Source organism: Phyllostomus hastatus, unplaced genomic scaffold (assembly GCF_019186645.2).
Source record: "Phyllostomus hastatus isolate PE091 unplaced genomic scaffold, TTU_PhHast_1.1 phas_contig_159, whole genome shotgun sequence".
Taxonomy (NCBI): Eukaryota; Metazoa; Chordata; class Mammalia; order Chiroptera; family Phyllostomidae; genus Phyllostomus; species Phyllostomus hastatus.
The window spans coordinates 28,668,833-28,686,171 of NW_025333640.1; the positions used below are offsets into that span (position 1 = coordinate 28,668,833).

Here is a 17,339-nt window from a genome sequence, read left to right on the forward strand (position 1 = left end):
GGTGTCTACATTATACATACTTCATGTGATATTTACAACAAATTTATGAAATTTGTTCTTTCACTTCATTTTACAGATAAGAAAACAGAGGCTCAAAGAAATAAAGTCATTTATCCAAAGGTTAATATAGCTCCTTAGGCTAGATCCAGGCTTCAAATCCAATTTGATCTCTAGCAAAAATAAAATATTCCTTTATCCTGTATCGCTGTCCTGTGTGGCTTCCCCTCGGAGCCTCGCTTTCCGTTGGCTAATTAAAGAACGGAATTGCAGAGATGTGCAGATAAAAGGTGCCCCGCCCTCATCTCTGCTGTGGCCATTGCTTTGTCCTGGAGGAAAGAGGGTAAACTTGGTTAGATGCCACTAACCCCGAACAGCAAGAAGGCAGATGAAATGACCGGAGGCAAGAAAAACAACCTGACTTCACAGAGGACAGAGCTCTTAAGGGGAAAGACACCGTTGCTTGGGGTCAACAGGGACCTCACCCTGCCCTAGGGTGGGGGAGGCGGGGGTCACAGCACTGCTAGGGAAAGCCTGAGGCAGGCACCTTCGCCTATTTGTGTACTGCACATCCAGGGGTGTGGGGGGGCGCTTGGCCTGCCTCAGATTTGGCCGGTGCTGCTGTGCTCAAAGGCTCCTGAAGAAACAAGTTATGTTCCGCTTCAAAACTGTCGTTGCTGGGATCACGCTCTCTGATAGAGGAGTCAAGAGACAGTGGCAGGCTCCCTGCCAAGGCTGACTCGAAAGAGAGAGGGGCTATATGGGTTCCACAGCCTTGGTGTGATTTAGACAGGACGGCTGGATGAAGCAAAGCCTGATCTTTCAGAAAAGCAGAATTTTTATGTAGACAGAATATTAACTCCATCAGGAGCTGGAAGACCCTGACCCTTCACTTCTGGACTCTCAGCTTTTTGGAACACTGCTGGGCACAAGATGGTCTGTGTTCTCTTTCTAAGAATCCAAGCAGGAGCTCTGCTTCTGGAGCAGATGCTGGCAACCTCTGGTTCTCTGGCCGAGGCTAGTCACAGCCGTGTTCCGCCTGACTCCTACCACGTTAGCCTACACAGTGACTGGGATTTCAAGCTTTGGATGACAAATCCTCCAATCAAGCCACAGCAGGCTTTCATTTTTTCAGGCAATGAATTTGAATAGGGGTCTCCCCTTTGGATGCAGCCTTTTCTTTCCGGTTGGCTCAATGCCTGGACCTCCCACGCAGTACTGAAGCTCTAGTTGTTTTTATTGCGGCACTGCTACGGAGGAGTCCTTCCTCGCGGAGTGAGAACCTCCGGGCTCCTGCCCACATCTGGGCTGGAGACGCCGGTGGGCATCTCACTTTCAGCCACTCATGATAGGAAGTGCACCTTCCCTTTGCTAGTCATTATAGCAGAGTTAACAGGAAAGTAGTCTGTTACAGCTCCTTTAATTTTCCTAAAGAAATGTTTCAAATTATAATTTTTTGAAAAAAAAGTTACTTATTGCATCTACATTGTTATTTTTCCCCCTTTCAGTAAAACAACTACAACAAAACAACAACTGGTCCGTTTAGTGGACACAGAGCCCCTTTGAATTCCCACCTACCAGCTTCTTGTGTGTTTTAACTCTTCTGGGTTCTGCGAACACCTGGAAATAGCTTAGTCCGAAGCAAAGCCAGTAGAAAGGCAGACGTGAACAAAAAAATAAAACTCCACTGGTGAATGAATGATTGCAGGGAGGCATTTATTTGCCACTACCCACTTGCTTCAGGGCCTGTTAAAACAAAACAAAAAGCAAAACAAAACAATGGGAGACGTGGGCCCCTTTCGAGGGTCACTTCTGCAGCAGAGTTTTGCTTGGGCAATGAGCCGTGGTAACTAGGGCTGGCAGACTTGATAGGACAGTTTTTGATTTCTGCAAGCAGACTTCTCTGGCTTCTTATTGGCTACTGAAGTAATTCCTGTGCAGATTAGACTTTATGCGATGGAATGAGTAATCTCTCCATGATCACTCATCATTTATCACCCCTCCAGTGAGACAGTTTCAGTATGTGTCGATCCGCGGCGTGTATGGGTTTCACTTGATGAAATGCAGTGACTCGTACCGGGTTTGGTATTTACAGGGAAATGCTGGGCCTGGTGAGAGCACTGAAGGGGCTGTTTGAATATGAGCGAGTCAATAAAGATTATTTTACCGAATAGCAATACTAAATACTGCTAAATGTTGGTGTTAGTATTGGCATACATTAGTATAATGATAGGAGTAAACTTTATTTTGCATAGAAAAGGAAGTCTATTCATAAGAAGGCCATACTTCCTTCCTCACCTGTGCCCTGAGAAATAGGTAGGCAGGTGAGGACGTTGAGTGTCTAAGAGGGTTTTTTTTTTAAGATTTTATTTATTTATTTTTTAGAGAAGGAAGGGAGGGAGAAAGAGAGAGAGAGAGAGAAACATCAGTGTGTGGTTGCTGGGGGTCATGGCCTGCAACCCAGGCATGTGCCCTGGCTGGGAATCGAACCTGCGACATTTTGGTTTGCAGCCCGCGCTCAATCCGCTGAGCTACGCCAGCTAAGGTTGAGTGTCTAGGAGTTTTGGACTTCATGTCGCATAACTAGGACACAGGGAATCTGGGATAGTCAGGAATTCCGACCGATCTTGCTGCACAAGCACGAGGGAACAGTCAATTCTCTGGGCTGCTGAGAAGAAAAGAAATATGTGTACCCCAAGCTGTGACTTGAGCTGCTGTTGTTTTCTGGTTTTAGTTATAGAATATCAAGACACACAGAGCGCCCTTGTTATGGTTTTTACTTCCATCCGTAGCAGGGTACCTGCACGTTGGTTTGGGCAGAATATTTCGGTCGAAGGGAACTTTTCTCTTGTTTTTTGACTAGAAGGGGAGTCTGAGAGTTTCTCTGGTCAAATGGACAGCAGCTGCTCACTTCTGAGAAATGACCACAGCCCACCCTCAAGCCTGATAAGAAATCAGAAAAGGAGTAACTTATTTTGAGCAAAAGTGTCATGAGGTAGCGATGAGGCTGTGAGGCCGTGAGAAGGTGGGCCCAATGCATGCGTTTGACACGAACGGGCCCCAGCTGTACCACCCCAGCACGGAGGCAGCTCAACACCAGTAGACGGAGGCAGAGCCGCACACTGGGCAGAAAAGTCAACCCTGTGATCACATTGAACACCTTCATAAGGCAAGTAGAGGAAATGATCAAAATAACCACCGTAGAACAGTCAAGTCTAAATCTAACTTTAACCCCCCTTCCGGTGATGTGTTGACATGGTTGAAACCTCACATCGGTACTTTATATAAGAACTGCAGATGTCCTGGGTTGGGCAGTAAGCAGTGCTGGCCATGGGTCTTCCGAAGAGCCGCTGTGCAGGAGGGGAACTCGCGATGCCAGGGCAAGCAGCGGGGCGGCCGGTGCGTGATGTTCGCCCCTGGCCGGGGAGCCCTCGTGACGCAGACCTGAGCGCCTGACATTTCTAAGCCACTGGCCCCCAGTAGGCCAACGTGAAATAGTTCAAAGCACCATTTTAAGGAATAAAGAGATAAATACCCAAAGGCTTCAAAACTGTAGGCATCATTTTTTCCCACATGCTTCCCTTCACTAGAACATGTGGTTTAAGTCAGGAAAAAGGATGAGAAACTACCATACAGGAGCAAAGTCCGGCTAGAAGGAGTCACTGCTTAGCTGGGACAACTGGAGGAAAACCAGGCCTGCAGTGTTCCAAAAGCTCCTGCTATCCCACTCTGAGCCTGCAAAATGAGATGCTCTGGAAGCGATTGAAAGGTGATAATGACCTTTGCTTTCAAGTTTCAAAGTTAAGCCTTAGTTCTTCTGTCCCAGTAGCTTAAACACACCCTCCCTCTTCCTGCACTGGGCGGGGGCATGGGCTAGGGCAGGCATGCTTGGGAGCCTAGTGCGCTCTCCCTGTGAGCTCAGGACCAGAGCTGGTTCTCTGTGTCCCCGTCACAGCACCAGCCTGCATCAAGCTGTCGTCCCCTGAGCTCGACCCGCAGAGGAAACTCTGCAGCATACTTAAAGGTGCAGCTGTGGGCAGTAAAATCCCCGTTTCAAAGCCAAAGGAGGAAACACAGTCGGAGGAGGTGTTGGGCTTGCTGCAAAGGAATACGTTTTTGGATTTTTCTTGGCCGAATTGTGAGAGTGATATGTGGGAGGAGAAAATATTCAAGGAAATATGGTAAGGTGATGAGAGGCTGTAATATGAGCCTGGTGTCTCAAGGGAAAGTTCCTACAGTTGTGGCCCCTGGGCAAGCATTTAACCCGTCTTTATTCCACATTTTCCCTTCCAGACTTGGCTGGAATCCCAGACTGAGGGCTTTTTTTTTTTTTTTTTAACCCCTCCTCTGCTTCCTCCACCTTTCCGCCTTTCTCTGTGGCTTGTGCGCTGCTGCTGCTGTGGTAGGCTGGCCTCTTGGCCCAGCCCAGTTTCTGTCCCTGTGCGTGACTGAGTGTAGGAGGCTGGCTGGCTGGCTGTAGGGAGTAGCTAGGTGAGGAGCGGGTGTGCATTCCAACCTTTGAAGGAATCCAGCCAGTGTCAATACGGGACAGCTGGGTTTCCCGGCTGTGGCCTGACTCAGTTTACTTAGTCTAAGAGTGTGAATTAAAGGCTAGGGTTTAATGGCTATTTCAGGTCCTTCCAGTCCCAGAGCTATGTGTGCATAGTCACACATTAGCGCTGGGATCCCGGGGCAGCGGAGACTTGCAAGGGCTCCAAATGCGGTCAGTGGGAATGAACTCTCAATTCAGCTCCACAGCACGTGACTTCCTATTTCTGTAAGGTACTTCCAAGGGACTTCCTCTGTAAAATCAGCCCGCGTCCCCGGAGAGTTCATTCAGCGCCGTGGTGAAGTTCACTTCCAACTTGGGACAGAAGTTTCTCCCTGAGATACGGTGTCAGTTTCTTTTTTTTTTTTTCTCTTTCCTCTGCGGCTGCCAGCGTGCAAGGATCTGGTGGCTCCTGTCCGTGATCGGAAGCTGAATACCCTGGTGCAGATCTCGGTCATCCACCCCACTGAGCAGGGGCTGACAAGGTACTCCAGCACGGAGATCGTGGAGGTGAGCAGGCTGTGTGCTCGGACATCTCTCTCTCTCTCTCTCTCTCTCTCTCTCTCTCTCTCTCTCTCTCTCTCTCTCCCTCCCCCCCCTTCCTCTCCCTCTCTCTCTCTCTTCCCCTGGATGTGAGCAGCAGCTGAAGTAAGTTAGCTCATGGCCGGTAGCTTTGCTGTGTTCCTGTCCTTTGTCATTTAGGAAAGCATACCTGAGGTTATTAAGCATGCATTGGTAACTTCCCTGAATAAACAAACAAGGCAACGACCTACCTTTTTCAAAGAAGACCTTATTTTTATTTAGTAAACATAAAGAAACATTCCTACTTTTGAATCCTCCAGTAGAACAGCAAATGGAGGAAAAAATATATATACAGATTTTAACTGAAATGAATGTTTGTTGGGGGAGCGGGGGAGGTGGGGAGAAAGTCGTGAAGTGCCCAGAGAAGTTTTAAACTCGCGAAATGCTTTTTTGCCCTTTTCATTTTTCCCTGTATTCTTCAGTCTGCCTGTGGAAACTATAGGCTCTGCTGTTTGGGTCTGTCTTTTGAAAGGACAAGGTTTTTCAAAGAAAGGTCCGGGATGACTTTGAGAAACTATAATGTTTCTAGGCAAAAGGTGTGAATATTACTCACCAGATGAGAGATTTCCTATTTACATGTATTGTTATTAACACAACATTCAATATGTGTCGAGAGGAAACTGGTTATTGTGTTGGATCAGATTCAAAAGAGGAAGCGTTTCCCTTTTGATTATTTAGCTCTTATCAGGCCCATTTCGCAAATTAGTGGATGAGAGGGAACTGACTGGAGCCTGTGGGACTAGAGAAAGTCCGCTCACAACCCCCTCGGCTTTGCCTGCGTTTCTGAGACCTGCCAGCCCTGTGTGTTTTGAACGAAGAGTTTCTCTGGGGGAACCTGCCTCAGCCCCGGCTGGCTCAGCGCTGCCCGGCGTCCTCCTGCAGTTGCTGGAATAAATGATTCAGACTGGATGCCTCTCATTTCTCTAATGGGAACGGCCCAGAACCTGCACAGCCCTGAGTGTGCCCTGTGGAAACGCCGGGTTCCACGCTGGTATCCCTTGTGACGAAGGCTGTAGGTGAACAAACACAAATAGTCTTATTCATACCACGAGAACATGACTGAAGTTGCACAATGGTCCATGTAGATGAAAACATTTTCAAGGATTATTCCAAGTTAATTAAGTTTTAAGATATTGTCAAAATTTAAAAGAGATGATTTGTTTTGACACAATTCAAATTTTTCTATTTGAATACATATGCAGTTGTTTTTGGCTTTTAAAATTCGCTTTCTGCTCTGAAGTGTCTAACAGTGAGGAATAGAAGTAGTACTTATTGAATAAAGAGAAGGAAAAAATGAACGAGTCAATGAATTACTTGCGCTTTAAGAAACTTCCAAAGTCAACTGGTTTATAAAACTCTAGCAAACACCTCAATGCTATTCAGCAATGCATGGTGTGGCAAAAGTCAGTTTGCAGTTATGAATACATACAACAGAGTTTATCCTTGTATTATTACTTATTAATTGTTGTACTTTCCATACAAACACCTGCAACCCTATGATTGCCCCACCCTGTACAGATGGTTCAAGTATAAAATGTAATGTTGGATGCCATAAAAATGAATTCTGAGACACTGAAAGATCCCAGGCACTGTGTCCTGAGCTAGTCATTTCATAGCCCCCGATCCATCATAATTAGTTTCTTTCATTAGCTTCTTAATCGGTCTGAGAAAAACACAGAGCTGAACATCAGACAACAAACGGGCGTCACTGGGGCATGGCTTCCCCTGGAATCATTACAGAAAGGAAATAAATGGACAGCATAAGCTTCCCAAATGATTCTTTATGAGCAAATGGCTTCATTTTAATTTGATCAGTCAGTATCTTAGTTCATATGCATGACAGGTTCTAGGCAGAAAATGTACTCTAGATGGACTGACGGCTGACCCCCAAGTAGGGTTCTGCACCTAATGAAAAGAAGAAATTGTTTTCCAAGACTGTTTGTTAGCAGCTCTGACAAGGAAGCAGGGCATTGACTATCAACAGGTCCATCAGTGCTGGGGGCCGGGGGGCATGTTGTAGCTGGTGAGCATCACCTGGTAAATCAGAGCTCTCTTCATGGAACTGTTTCCTAGAAAAACAAACAGGCCCAGACACCCTTTCTGCGTTCTCATGTGTCACCACTGCCTGCCGCTGACTGCAGTTGCTGCCCCATTGAATCCACGTTGTTGCCTGTGCCATTACAGGGAACAAGGGACCCGCAGTTCCTGACCGGTGTCACCTTCCCGTCTGAGTATCCCATCTATGAGGAGACCAAAATAAAGCTCACAGTCTATGATGTCAAGGACAAGTCCCATGACACCGTAAGTGATGGTGCTTCTTTCTTTCTTTGGGGAAAGAAGTTATGGGTTTCCAAACTCTTGGATTTTTTTTAAGCACAATGGACATTTTTTTGTTTTCCAAAGAGGGCATTTATACTGTGTTGATGCTTGTCTTGTGTTTATAATTTGCTTGGATTTTTTTCCCCCCAAAATTCATTTGGCTTAGCACCAAAATGGCAATTGGGTAGGAGCAAAAGCTTCCAGAACTGATTTTTCTCTTTTTCAGGAAGGCTGGCTTAATCTCTTGGTTTATATTTTTGTTGTTGTTTTTAAGAAGCTGAAAGAGCAATACTGTGGTTAGAATGTAAATAGCAGAATTAAATAATAGTTCAAAACTGGCTGAATGTTATAATCACTCTAAAATGGGATTGACAAAATGCTCTACTTCTGCAATTTATTCTTCTATGAAAGTGTGGAGAGAAATTCCCTCTGCAGCTCCTGATATTTTTCCTGGCACCAAAACAAACATAATGGAAAGCACTAGGCAGAAGCTTTAATTGTCCTCTTTCCATGGAAGTCATAGAAAAGTTCCAATGGCTTTCTTTTTTGGTAATAGATTCTTCAGTCTTCTACCTGGTCCAGCACTTCCTCCACTTGAACTAGGCCTCCTGGGTAGACAGTGAGGCACCCAGGCAATATCTCGAGAGGCCTTTCTTACATTTTCTGGACAGGAGAGAATGCTATCGGTTAGGCACTGACAAGGAGCACATTTACAATTAGCCTTCTCCTTTGAGTCTCTCCCTTGAGCATGAATTTCAGTCTGTGTTCCAGCAGGGAGTCTTGATGGTCCACAGTGAAGCACAAACCAGGAGATGCAAGAAGGCAGATGGGCCAGCGGGTTCCAGGAGAATTCTGGATGAAGCTCAGGATTCTGCTGGGACACAGAATTCCCCTCGTCTGGGGGAAACCTCACTTTAAACTATGCCTTCATGTGGGCATTTCTGTCTTGCTCCTGATGCTTTCTTTCCTCTCCATGCTTTACCACAAAGTATGTAACATAGATGGAGGGTGGGAGAGCTTAATAGAGAAAAGTATTCTATGCTGAAGGAATTGCAACACATCTTGCTCCCACAAAAGTCCTTCTCTTTAAAAGTGAGGAAGGAACTCCCAATGACACGCACAGCGTGCGTGTGAAATATTGATAGAAATAGTTCTGTGGTCTGGTCTGTCTATGATGCAGGCTGGCTGGCTGGTTCCTGTTATATCCACTTGCTTTGTGACCCCGGGGGACTTAATTCTCAGTGCCTCTGTTTCTGTACTCAATATTTCCTGCATGGGGTTGTTGTGAGTGTTAAGGTAATGCAGGTGAAATATTTAGAAGACTAACTGTTACAGATTAACTAATAAGTGTAAGTTGTTGCTTTCATTGTTGTTCTGGCTGCTGCCCCACTGTCTCTCATCCGTAGGAAAACCCAAGTAAGAGAAGGTTAGCTGAAGTCTTTTCTTTATTTACTTTGTTTTTTTTTTCTTAAGTGGCATGTATTTATTATTTCTGACTTCCTTGAGGAAGAGGGGAAAATAAAAACTATTTTGCCACCCAAAATTAGGGTTGCAATTGGTAACTATAAAACATATTTGCTTGGGAGTTTTGTTTCTTTCTTTCCATTTGCCTTGATTTTTGAAGCCGCACGTGGAAAAGGGGAGGGCTGACGTGGACCAGGTTTGGTGGGTTGGGCGCAAGGCCACGTGCAGACTGAGGGCTGTCCTGCAGAAGAGAGAGAAACGAAGAGAACGGGGAGCAATCGTAAAGCTGGGAAGGAGAGAGAGGTGGTTCGAATGGCTGGTGGAGGAGGCGGTACAACTGCGCAGGGAGCAATAAGCAGAGAAACGCTCGGGATGGCAGGGAAAGCAAAGCAGTAACTGCGGGGTTTTATGTTCTTCCAAGCTCACGATCCAGTTCAATCTTCCCTCCAGGCCCCAGGCACAGGCAGGATAGAGAGTGTGGAAGGGACAGAGTTAGAGAAGTGCTCTGCTGCAGGGATGAAAATGTTGCCCCTGAACTCGTGGGACCGATCCGTCTTCAGACACATCAGTGTTAGAGAGATGAAATACCAGTGGTGTTTGTATCCCCTGCAACCTTCTTCCTTTGCAAAGTGCGTGTACTTTATTGCTTGAGGGTTAATTAGCTTACTCATTCATTATGGGTTTTTTTATTGGTTTCTATTTTTGGAAACTAATTATTTAGGGTCTTTTGGAGACTGACTTCCTCTGATGGTGTTATCACACAAAAGGACTGGATGAACTGGAATCCCTGCTGTGAAACAGGACTTGTGAAATTTGAACACACTCGAGAATTGCAGCCAGCTTCCATTAACCAAGGGCTGTTAATTAAAGCACAACCTCTGCTTTACAATAACTAACAATCAGCTCCGGTGGTGGAAGTGTAAATAGGAACACCATTCGTTAATATGCCAATAGTCCCCATGGACTTGGACTTTTCATCCGGCACTTTTTCTCTCATTCCTGAAGTTTTTCTTTGGGGTGGAGGTGGGTGGGGTAGGGCCAGGCAGGTAGTGGGTTTAAAGTACAGTTTATAATGACTAACACTTCATAACCTAAGTATTTTAAGATCCTAATCTTTTAAGGCCTGAGGAGTGAGATTATGTATATTTATGTGTTTTGGAAAATTAGTGAATTGTATGCATGTGTTTAAAAGTAGCTTTAATATGGGATCCTAGTTGCCAGTGATCCTGTTAGGCTGATCCAGGACAGTGAGGTCTTATTTAATGGTTGAATTCTAGTTGGTTGAGTCAGATGACTAAGTTGCTTGTCTTTTCCTACTGGGTTTATGGTTACTTGGAGTTAACCAGGCAAATACATGTGTTCCTTTGCCATTTCATATTCATCTACACACCTTTAAAAGAGAAATGATAAACCGTCATGTGTGCCTCTGATATAGCCATTATCTAAGTTATTCTTGTATTCCTCCATACAACTGGACCTGAGATTGATTATTTCACTGAGGTTAGTAGAAATGCAATTAATCACTCTAATGAATGAGGAGAGTCTAAGGGTTGCTTCAGAAGGACTCTTGCTTCCTCATACTTCATCTGTCACCCTTCCCGCTCCTTGTGGTATGGGGAAGTGGAGTATGGGGGCGATGGGGTCATTATGAGAATCAGAGTGACTTTTGTATCGTTTTCCTCACCATGAGGAAATCATTTATTTTGTAAAAGTGGACTGCTGTATCATTCCGCTCTTTGGTGTGGACTTAAAGGTTGAAATTAGAGCCCGATTTTAGGATAAGGGGGCCCCAGTTCTGACAGTGAGGTTGATGTCTTCTGGCTGTATGTGGTTGTATCCTCTATTTTAAATCTCCTGGAAATGGACACAGCATAGACAGAAGTGTTTTTAGCACATCATTTGCAGTGTTCAGCCCCACGGAATCAAGCTCGGTCTCCAACAGGTTACAGAAAAAAAACTCAGAGGAAGGAGAAATTTATGGAGGAAAACATCTATGACATCACCATCAACATTTGTCTCTCTTTGCTTTTCTTCCCGCGCGAGGGAGTGAACTAGGCTCTTGCAATGCCCAGCTTGAGACCGCCATCAATCTGCAAAACATGATCAGGCCCCAGAATTGTTTTTGCCCGTGGCGGACATTTGAATTTCTAATGTGTTTTGCAGGAGTGCACATGGGTCCATTTCTTTTGCTCTTGGGGTAAATATATCCCCAACTTCTAGACGCTCAGCTTACAGGTCAGAGTCCCGTGAGAAATGATAAACTGAACATTTCTCAGGCGAAGATACATGTTCTAGGACATTCTTTACTACTACTTACTAGTGACCCCCGATTTGTGCCTTTCAGAAAACGTGACCTCATCAAGATTGGGTGTAAATTTATTGCACTGTGTGTTATACGCCCGAGGTGGTTTAGTTCTAGTACAATTCCCTACATAGGAGTGTCTGGTTCACTTTTATGGTTTTCTGTGGGAAATAAAATCATTTCCATTTAGTGTATCATTTAGTACACTTGGACTTGGCTTGAGTTTCTCTATTGACTTCTATAAGTTTAAGCCTGTTGAGGTACAGATTCTATGAGCAGACCTTCTCTAGCTAGAAGATATGGTGCCATGGGAAAGAGAAAAGAAATTGAGGTTGCTGATCACTAAGTACATACAAAGCAGCATGTTTAATGTTAGCTGTAGTTTTCTCTTTAATCTCCATAAAAGTTCTTTGAGGGAAGTATTATGATGTCCAATTTAAAGATGAAGCAATAGGGATTCTGAGAACTTCAGTAGGCCAAGTCAAAGGCCCCTTATTTTTCCAGGCTATGCTATGATGCATGTATTGTTTCTAGGTTCCCCTCATTTCCACTCCTGTGGTGTGCTGTTTTTACTTCAGTGATGCTTTAAAAGCATTCCTAATTTGTAGCTTAAAAAGTGGATTCTTTGAAAAAAGTGTCGGTGTCCATTTGACAATTTTTGGAAGGAAGCTGATATCCAAAAATTTTAAGTACTTTAAGCATGTAACTAATTGCTGAATAAATTTTTTCGTGAAGTGGCCAACTACTGTTCATGAAAAAAAAAAAAAGACCTGTTATCACCTGTTGTGAAACGGCTAAGTCTATGCCTCAAACGTCCGTGTTTGTCCCCTGCCCTTGTTTTCTGTGCCCTTTCCTCCGTGTGCGCTCCACGGGGTTCTCGACCTGTTCGTTCACTCCGCCTTTGCCCTTCGGAGCGCTCTGGCCCGTGCGCTGGCGTCGTGTCCAGGGGAGTCCTGATTTCAGGGAGCAGTAGCGCAGGCTTCTGAAGCATTGCTGCCCTTGCTAAGTCATTCCACTTTGTTTACCTGTTGGCAAGTAGTATATATCCCCTGGGAGCACATTTATATTTCATTGAGGTATAATTTACATACAATAAAACAGACGGATCTAAGGTGTTCACGTCGATGAGTTTGATGATGGCATACGACCCCATAACCTTGACCCAAGGCAAGGTCTAGAACATCACTGGCATTCCAGAAAGTTCCCCTGTGCCCCTTCCCAGTCAACTGCTACCCCACACACCCAGAGGCAACCACTTTCTCATATATACCAACATAGATTTGTCTTGCTTATTGAGATTTATGTGAATGAGGTCTTATAATATATGCTTTCTTGTGTCTGGAATCTTTTCCTCAACTTAGTGACTTTGAAATTCACTCATGTTGCTGAGTGACACAGTAATGTACTCTTTTTATTTTATTCATTTATTTATTTATTTATTTTTAAGATTTTATTTATTTATTTATTTAGAAAGGGAAGGGAGGGAGATAGAGAGAGAGAGAGAAACATCAATGTGTGGTTGCTGGGGGTCATGGCCTGCAACTCAGGCATGTACCCTGGCTGGGAATCAAACCTGCGACACTTTGGTTTGCAGCCCGTGCTCAATCCACTGAGCTACGCCAGCCAGGGCTTAATGTACTCTTTTTTAAAAAATATCTGAACCATATTCTGCTGTCGTGATTTACCACAGTGATATTCATTGTCTTATCGATACACATTTAATTGCTTCTAGGTTTTGATGACGACAAATAAAGGGTTAATGAGCAGTTGAGTACAAGTATTTGTGCGGCTCTTTTATTTTGTTTTATTTTGGGGCATAAACAAGTGAGGAGTTATGGTGCATGTTTAACTTTTCTAGAAACTGCTGAGCCGTTCTTCAAAGTTATTGTATAACTTTATTCTCCACTTAAGCCACGGGCAATGACATTGTGGATTTTTCTCGTTTGGCATTCTAGTGGGTGTGAAGTGGGGTCTCACCGTGTGGTCTTCGTCTGCATTTTCATCACGACTGGTTATGTTAAGCACCCTTTCTGTGCTGATTGGCTCTTCATCTATCTTTTCTTTTTGAAGTGTCTGTCTAAGTCTTTTATTCCCTAAAAAAGTTTTTTTTTATTACTGATTCTAAGAATTTATGTATGTGGACATAAGTGCTTTGTTGAACATGTTTTACAAGGTTTTGTTTATTTTGGTTTTGCTTTGTTTGCGCTTTAGTTTTTGGCTTGCCTTATAATTTCCTCAATGATATATTTTCTATCAGAAATTTTTAGTTATGATTAATCCAGTTTATCGAGTTTTTTTCATTCACAGTTAGTACTCTTAGTGCCCTCAGAAGTCTTTCTACTTCAGGCCAATATAATATTCTCCAGTGTCTTTCTTCAAAATATTTTGTAGTTCTAACATTGATAATTAATTCATCTCAAATTAATACATGTGATAACAATAAGGTAGGGATCAAAATTATTTTTCCCTATGTAGATATCTAGTTATTATAGCACCACTTGTTAAAAATACTTTTTCCTCCACTGAATTTGTTTGGTGCCTTGATTGGAAAATCAAGTGCCTACTGATACACGTGGGTCTATTTCTGGATGTGCTGTCTGCCCCATTGATCTGTTTGTCTAGCTTTGTGACAATAACATGATTATTGCAGCTTCATAGAAGCCCTGAAATCAGATACCTTCAGTCCTCTATCTTTGCCAGCTTTGTTCTTTTATCAAGATTTTTTTTAGTTTGTTTTTGTTTTGTCTATTCTAGGGGCTTTGTCTTTCCTTATAAATTTTTGAACAGATTGTCAATTTCTTCAGAAAGCCTGTTAGAGTTTTTTATTAGAGTTATGTTAAATCTATAGATCCATTTAGAGAGAATGGGCATATTAACAATGCATAATCTGTTGATCTGTAAATATGGTAGGTATATAAAATTTTACTTATTTAGATCTTTATATTTTATCAGCAACATACTTGTGTTCAGATCACTTGTGTGTGGTCATAATATTCTTTAGACTTATTTCTAGGTGTATTGGATCTTTTTATGTCACCATACAATTTTTAAAACAGTTTTCAACACTTGTTTGCTAATACATGAAAATACATTTATTTTTGTGTATTGACCTTTTATTATCCTGCTGCCTTGCTACTCACACATTACTTCTAAAGGATCTTTTAGATTATGTAGGATTTTTAAAATATACAATCATGTTATCTGTGAATAAGGAAAGATTTGTGTTTCCCTTTCTGGTCATTGTGCATTTTCTCTTTCCTTACTGCACCAGCTCAGTTCCAGAGAATGTTTGGGGCAGTATTTGTAGAAGTGGGGACAGTGGAAGTCCTGGTTTGTCCCCAAATCAAGAGAAAAGTGTCTAATAGTTCGCCATAAAGTATGATCTGAACTCTAGTTTTTTCATGGATGCCTTGTATCAGATTGAGGAATTTCCCTCTATTCCTAGTTTTCTGAGAGTTTTTTAAAAAAATCATGAATGGTGTTTAATGTAGTCAAATAATTTTTGGCATGTATTAAGATGCTTAAATACTTTTCTTATTTATTCTGTTAATGTGGTGAATTACATTAATTCATTTTTCTATGTTAAACCAACCTTCTGTCTCCCAAGCTTCAGCCTACTGCACGGGCCAATCAACCTCTGCTCTCCCGCCCCGTGCCGCTCAGGGGTGAATCTCTCAGCTCCCCTGCACCTTGAAATACCCTCCTTCCCCGTGTGAAGTGCGGTGAGAGGGAGTAGGAGGCTGGGTGAGACTCATGCTGTGTCTGCAGCTGCCCCGGAGTCAGACCTCTCATGCCAGGGCTCACCTGCTCATGGACACTCAGTACAAGTTCAGCTGGTCTCTGTGGAGCCAGGAATACCAGGCAGGGGCGTTCCTTCCTCTAGGGCTGGTCTGTCACTCCCTGGGCTTTATTCATTTTGGTTTATTGGCACCCTCAGTTTTTGCATGATCTTAACCAGAGCAGACATGCTACATATTTAAGTTCTTCCCTTTAGTGTATATGCCACTCTGCAGAAATTTGCATTTCCATCTCTGTATTTTATTTCCCCTCTTCTGTAGTTTGCATACCAAGAGCGTTGCACTCGATACTGATCTTGACCTTGTTCTTTCCCCTTTTCTAGCCTCTTCCTGTTCCTTCTTTGTGTCATCCACACTCACAAGATGATACTTGTACTGTATCATCTATTCAGGGATTTTGTTAGCTTTTCCTTTTTGTTTTTGTTTGGGCTCCCACCGTAGAGGAAAAGGTAGCCATGGATACCTCCCTGCTTCCCCCAGGAAAATGATGCTGTCTGCATGGAAAAAAGACTGGCTCTGTGACAGTGAAATAAGAAAGTGAATTTACTCTTGATGCCAGACAAGTTTCCTACCATTTTTGTGGCAACAGCAGAGCAGCTGCTCCACTGCGAGGTAGCCCCCCGTCATCCATGGACGTCAGCAGACCTGTAGTTTCAATTATGTCCACCCTTCGCTGTCTACAGATGTGGGAGTTATGGAAGCACTGTGTAACCGAGCTTAAAAAATAATATCTAGAATTAATTTGCCTTTTTCCAATGAAAATAGAAATGATTAGGTAAAGACACTTCCCATTCCCTTTTCAAAGCTGGCAACTTGAGTCCTCACAAGCAGAGAGAAGCCTAATCACCCTGCATTTCTGATGGAATGCTGGAGTCTTGTTCTTCTCAGTCCTACCTCTATCGGACACTGAGCAGTGGCTTTTAATTTTTTTACTCTCTTTAAGTTTTTGAGCAGTGAGCACTTTTATTTTGAAACATCATGAGATATCATTGAGGAGGGTGATGGGGGAGTTGTAAGATGATTCTAGTTGGAGCCTGTTGATTCCAGGGATTGGAATTTAGTCATGTCTACATAAATGTAATGTGATGAGTGTCAGCCCAGAAGTTTTAGAAAGCTCTCTGACCCCTTATCATAAAGGAGTAGACATTTAGGTAGTTAAGTTTGACTCAGAAAACACAGCCGAGGTGGGGAGCAGTTAGTTCTGCCCAGGGGCCCTTTTTGTGTATTGTGCTAGAAATCTCTGAGTCATTGGTACATAAACAATACACCCTGGCAACAGTGGGGAAAAAGTAGAAAGCATCCCCAGTCCATTTTATGAAGGCTAGATAAGTTTAACACCAAAACCTCATGAGTGTTTAAAAGGAAAGCTATAACCAAATTTCAGTAAAAAACATAGGCACAAAAATTACACATAGTATTCAGTGGAATTTACCTATGATGAAAAAAACTTGCTCCAACCAAGTAGAGTTCATTTCAAAAAAGCAATGTGGCTCAATAGACATGCACGTGCCAACACAATCCATTTTATTAATAACTGAAGGAGAAAACTGTCTCATTATGTCATTGCATGCTGAAGAAGTATTAATAAATCTGGTTGCTATATCTAATACAAAATAGATAGTATTATTAGAATGTAATGCAAATCTATCCTAATAAGATAATATTAATGTTCTAAACAATGAAATTCTAAAGCCATTTCAACTAAACAGCAAATTAATAGCTATCATTATTATTATTCAACATTTTCTTGGAGGCTATAGAAAATACAATGGAAAATTATGCTACTCATATTAAATTTGAGAAAGCAAGAAACAAAACTTTTTCTCTATTGTTACGATTAAATATCTAGAAAGCCTAAAACCAAATATGATAATTTGGTAAGTTGGTTGGTTACAAGATAAATATATTTAAAAATCAATTGCTTCTTTCTTTTATAGCATATATTTCATAGAAAGGTATAAAATCTTATTGAAAAATATAGAATAAGATCCTTACAAATGGGAAAACATACTTGTGTTGGAAGAAAAGACTATCATAAAAAGAACTTGTCTCAAATTCAATTTATAAATTGAATATAATTCCAAATAAAATATCAAAAATGTGTTTTTTATGGAGAGGGATATTGGGGTTGGTTAAAATGATCTTAAAGTTTATTTTAAAAAGTCAATATCTAAGAATAGCCAAGGACATTTTTAAAAGCAATGAGTGAGACTTTCAAGCATCAAAACATCAAAACAAAACATAAAGAAGCCAGTTGCAATCAAATCTGTGTGGTGTGATCACAGGAGTGACAAACAGAGAAATGAGCTGAATATCAACCCCGAAGCAG

At 42.6% G+C, this 17,339-nt stretch overlaps 1 protein-coding gene across 7 annotated transcripts in view; it reads left to right on the top strand.

Annotated features, from left to right (window-relative positions):
- INPP4B (inositol polyphosphate-4-phosphatase type II B) overlaps positions 1-17,339 on the top strand; it is a 520,158-nt gene that overhangs the window by 264,717 nt on the left and 238,102 nt on the right. For 6 of the 7 annotated variants that reach the window (XM_045830759.1, XM_045830758.1, XM_045830757.1 and 3 more), the window contains exons 5-6: positions 4,938-5,056; positions 7,313-7,429. In XM_045830759.1, coding sequence (XP_045686715.1) covers positions 4,938-5,056; positions 7,313-7,429 — 236 coding nt within the window. Of the gene's footprint in view, positions 1-4,078; positions 4,179-4,937; positions 5,057-7,312; positions 7,430-17,339 lie in introns of those variants that run through there. The other variant, XM_045830763.1, reaches the window with a different exon arrangement.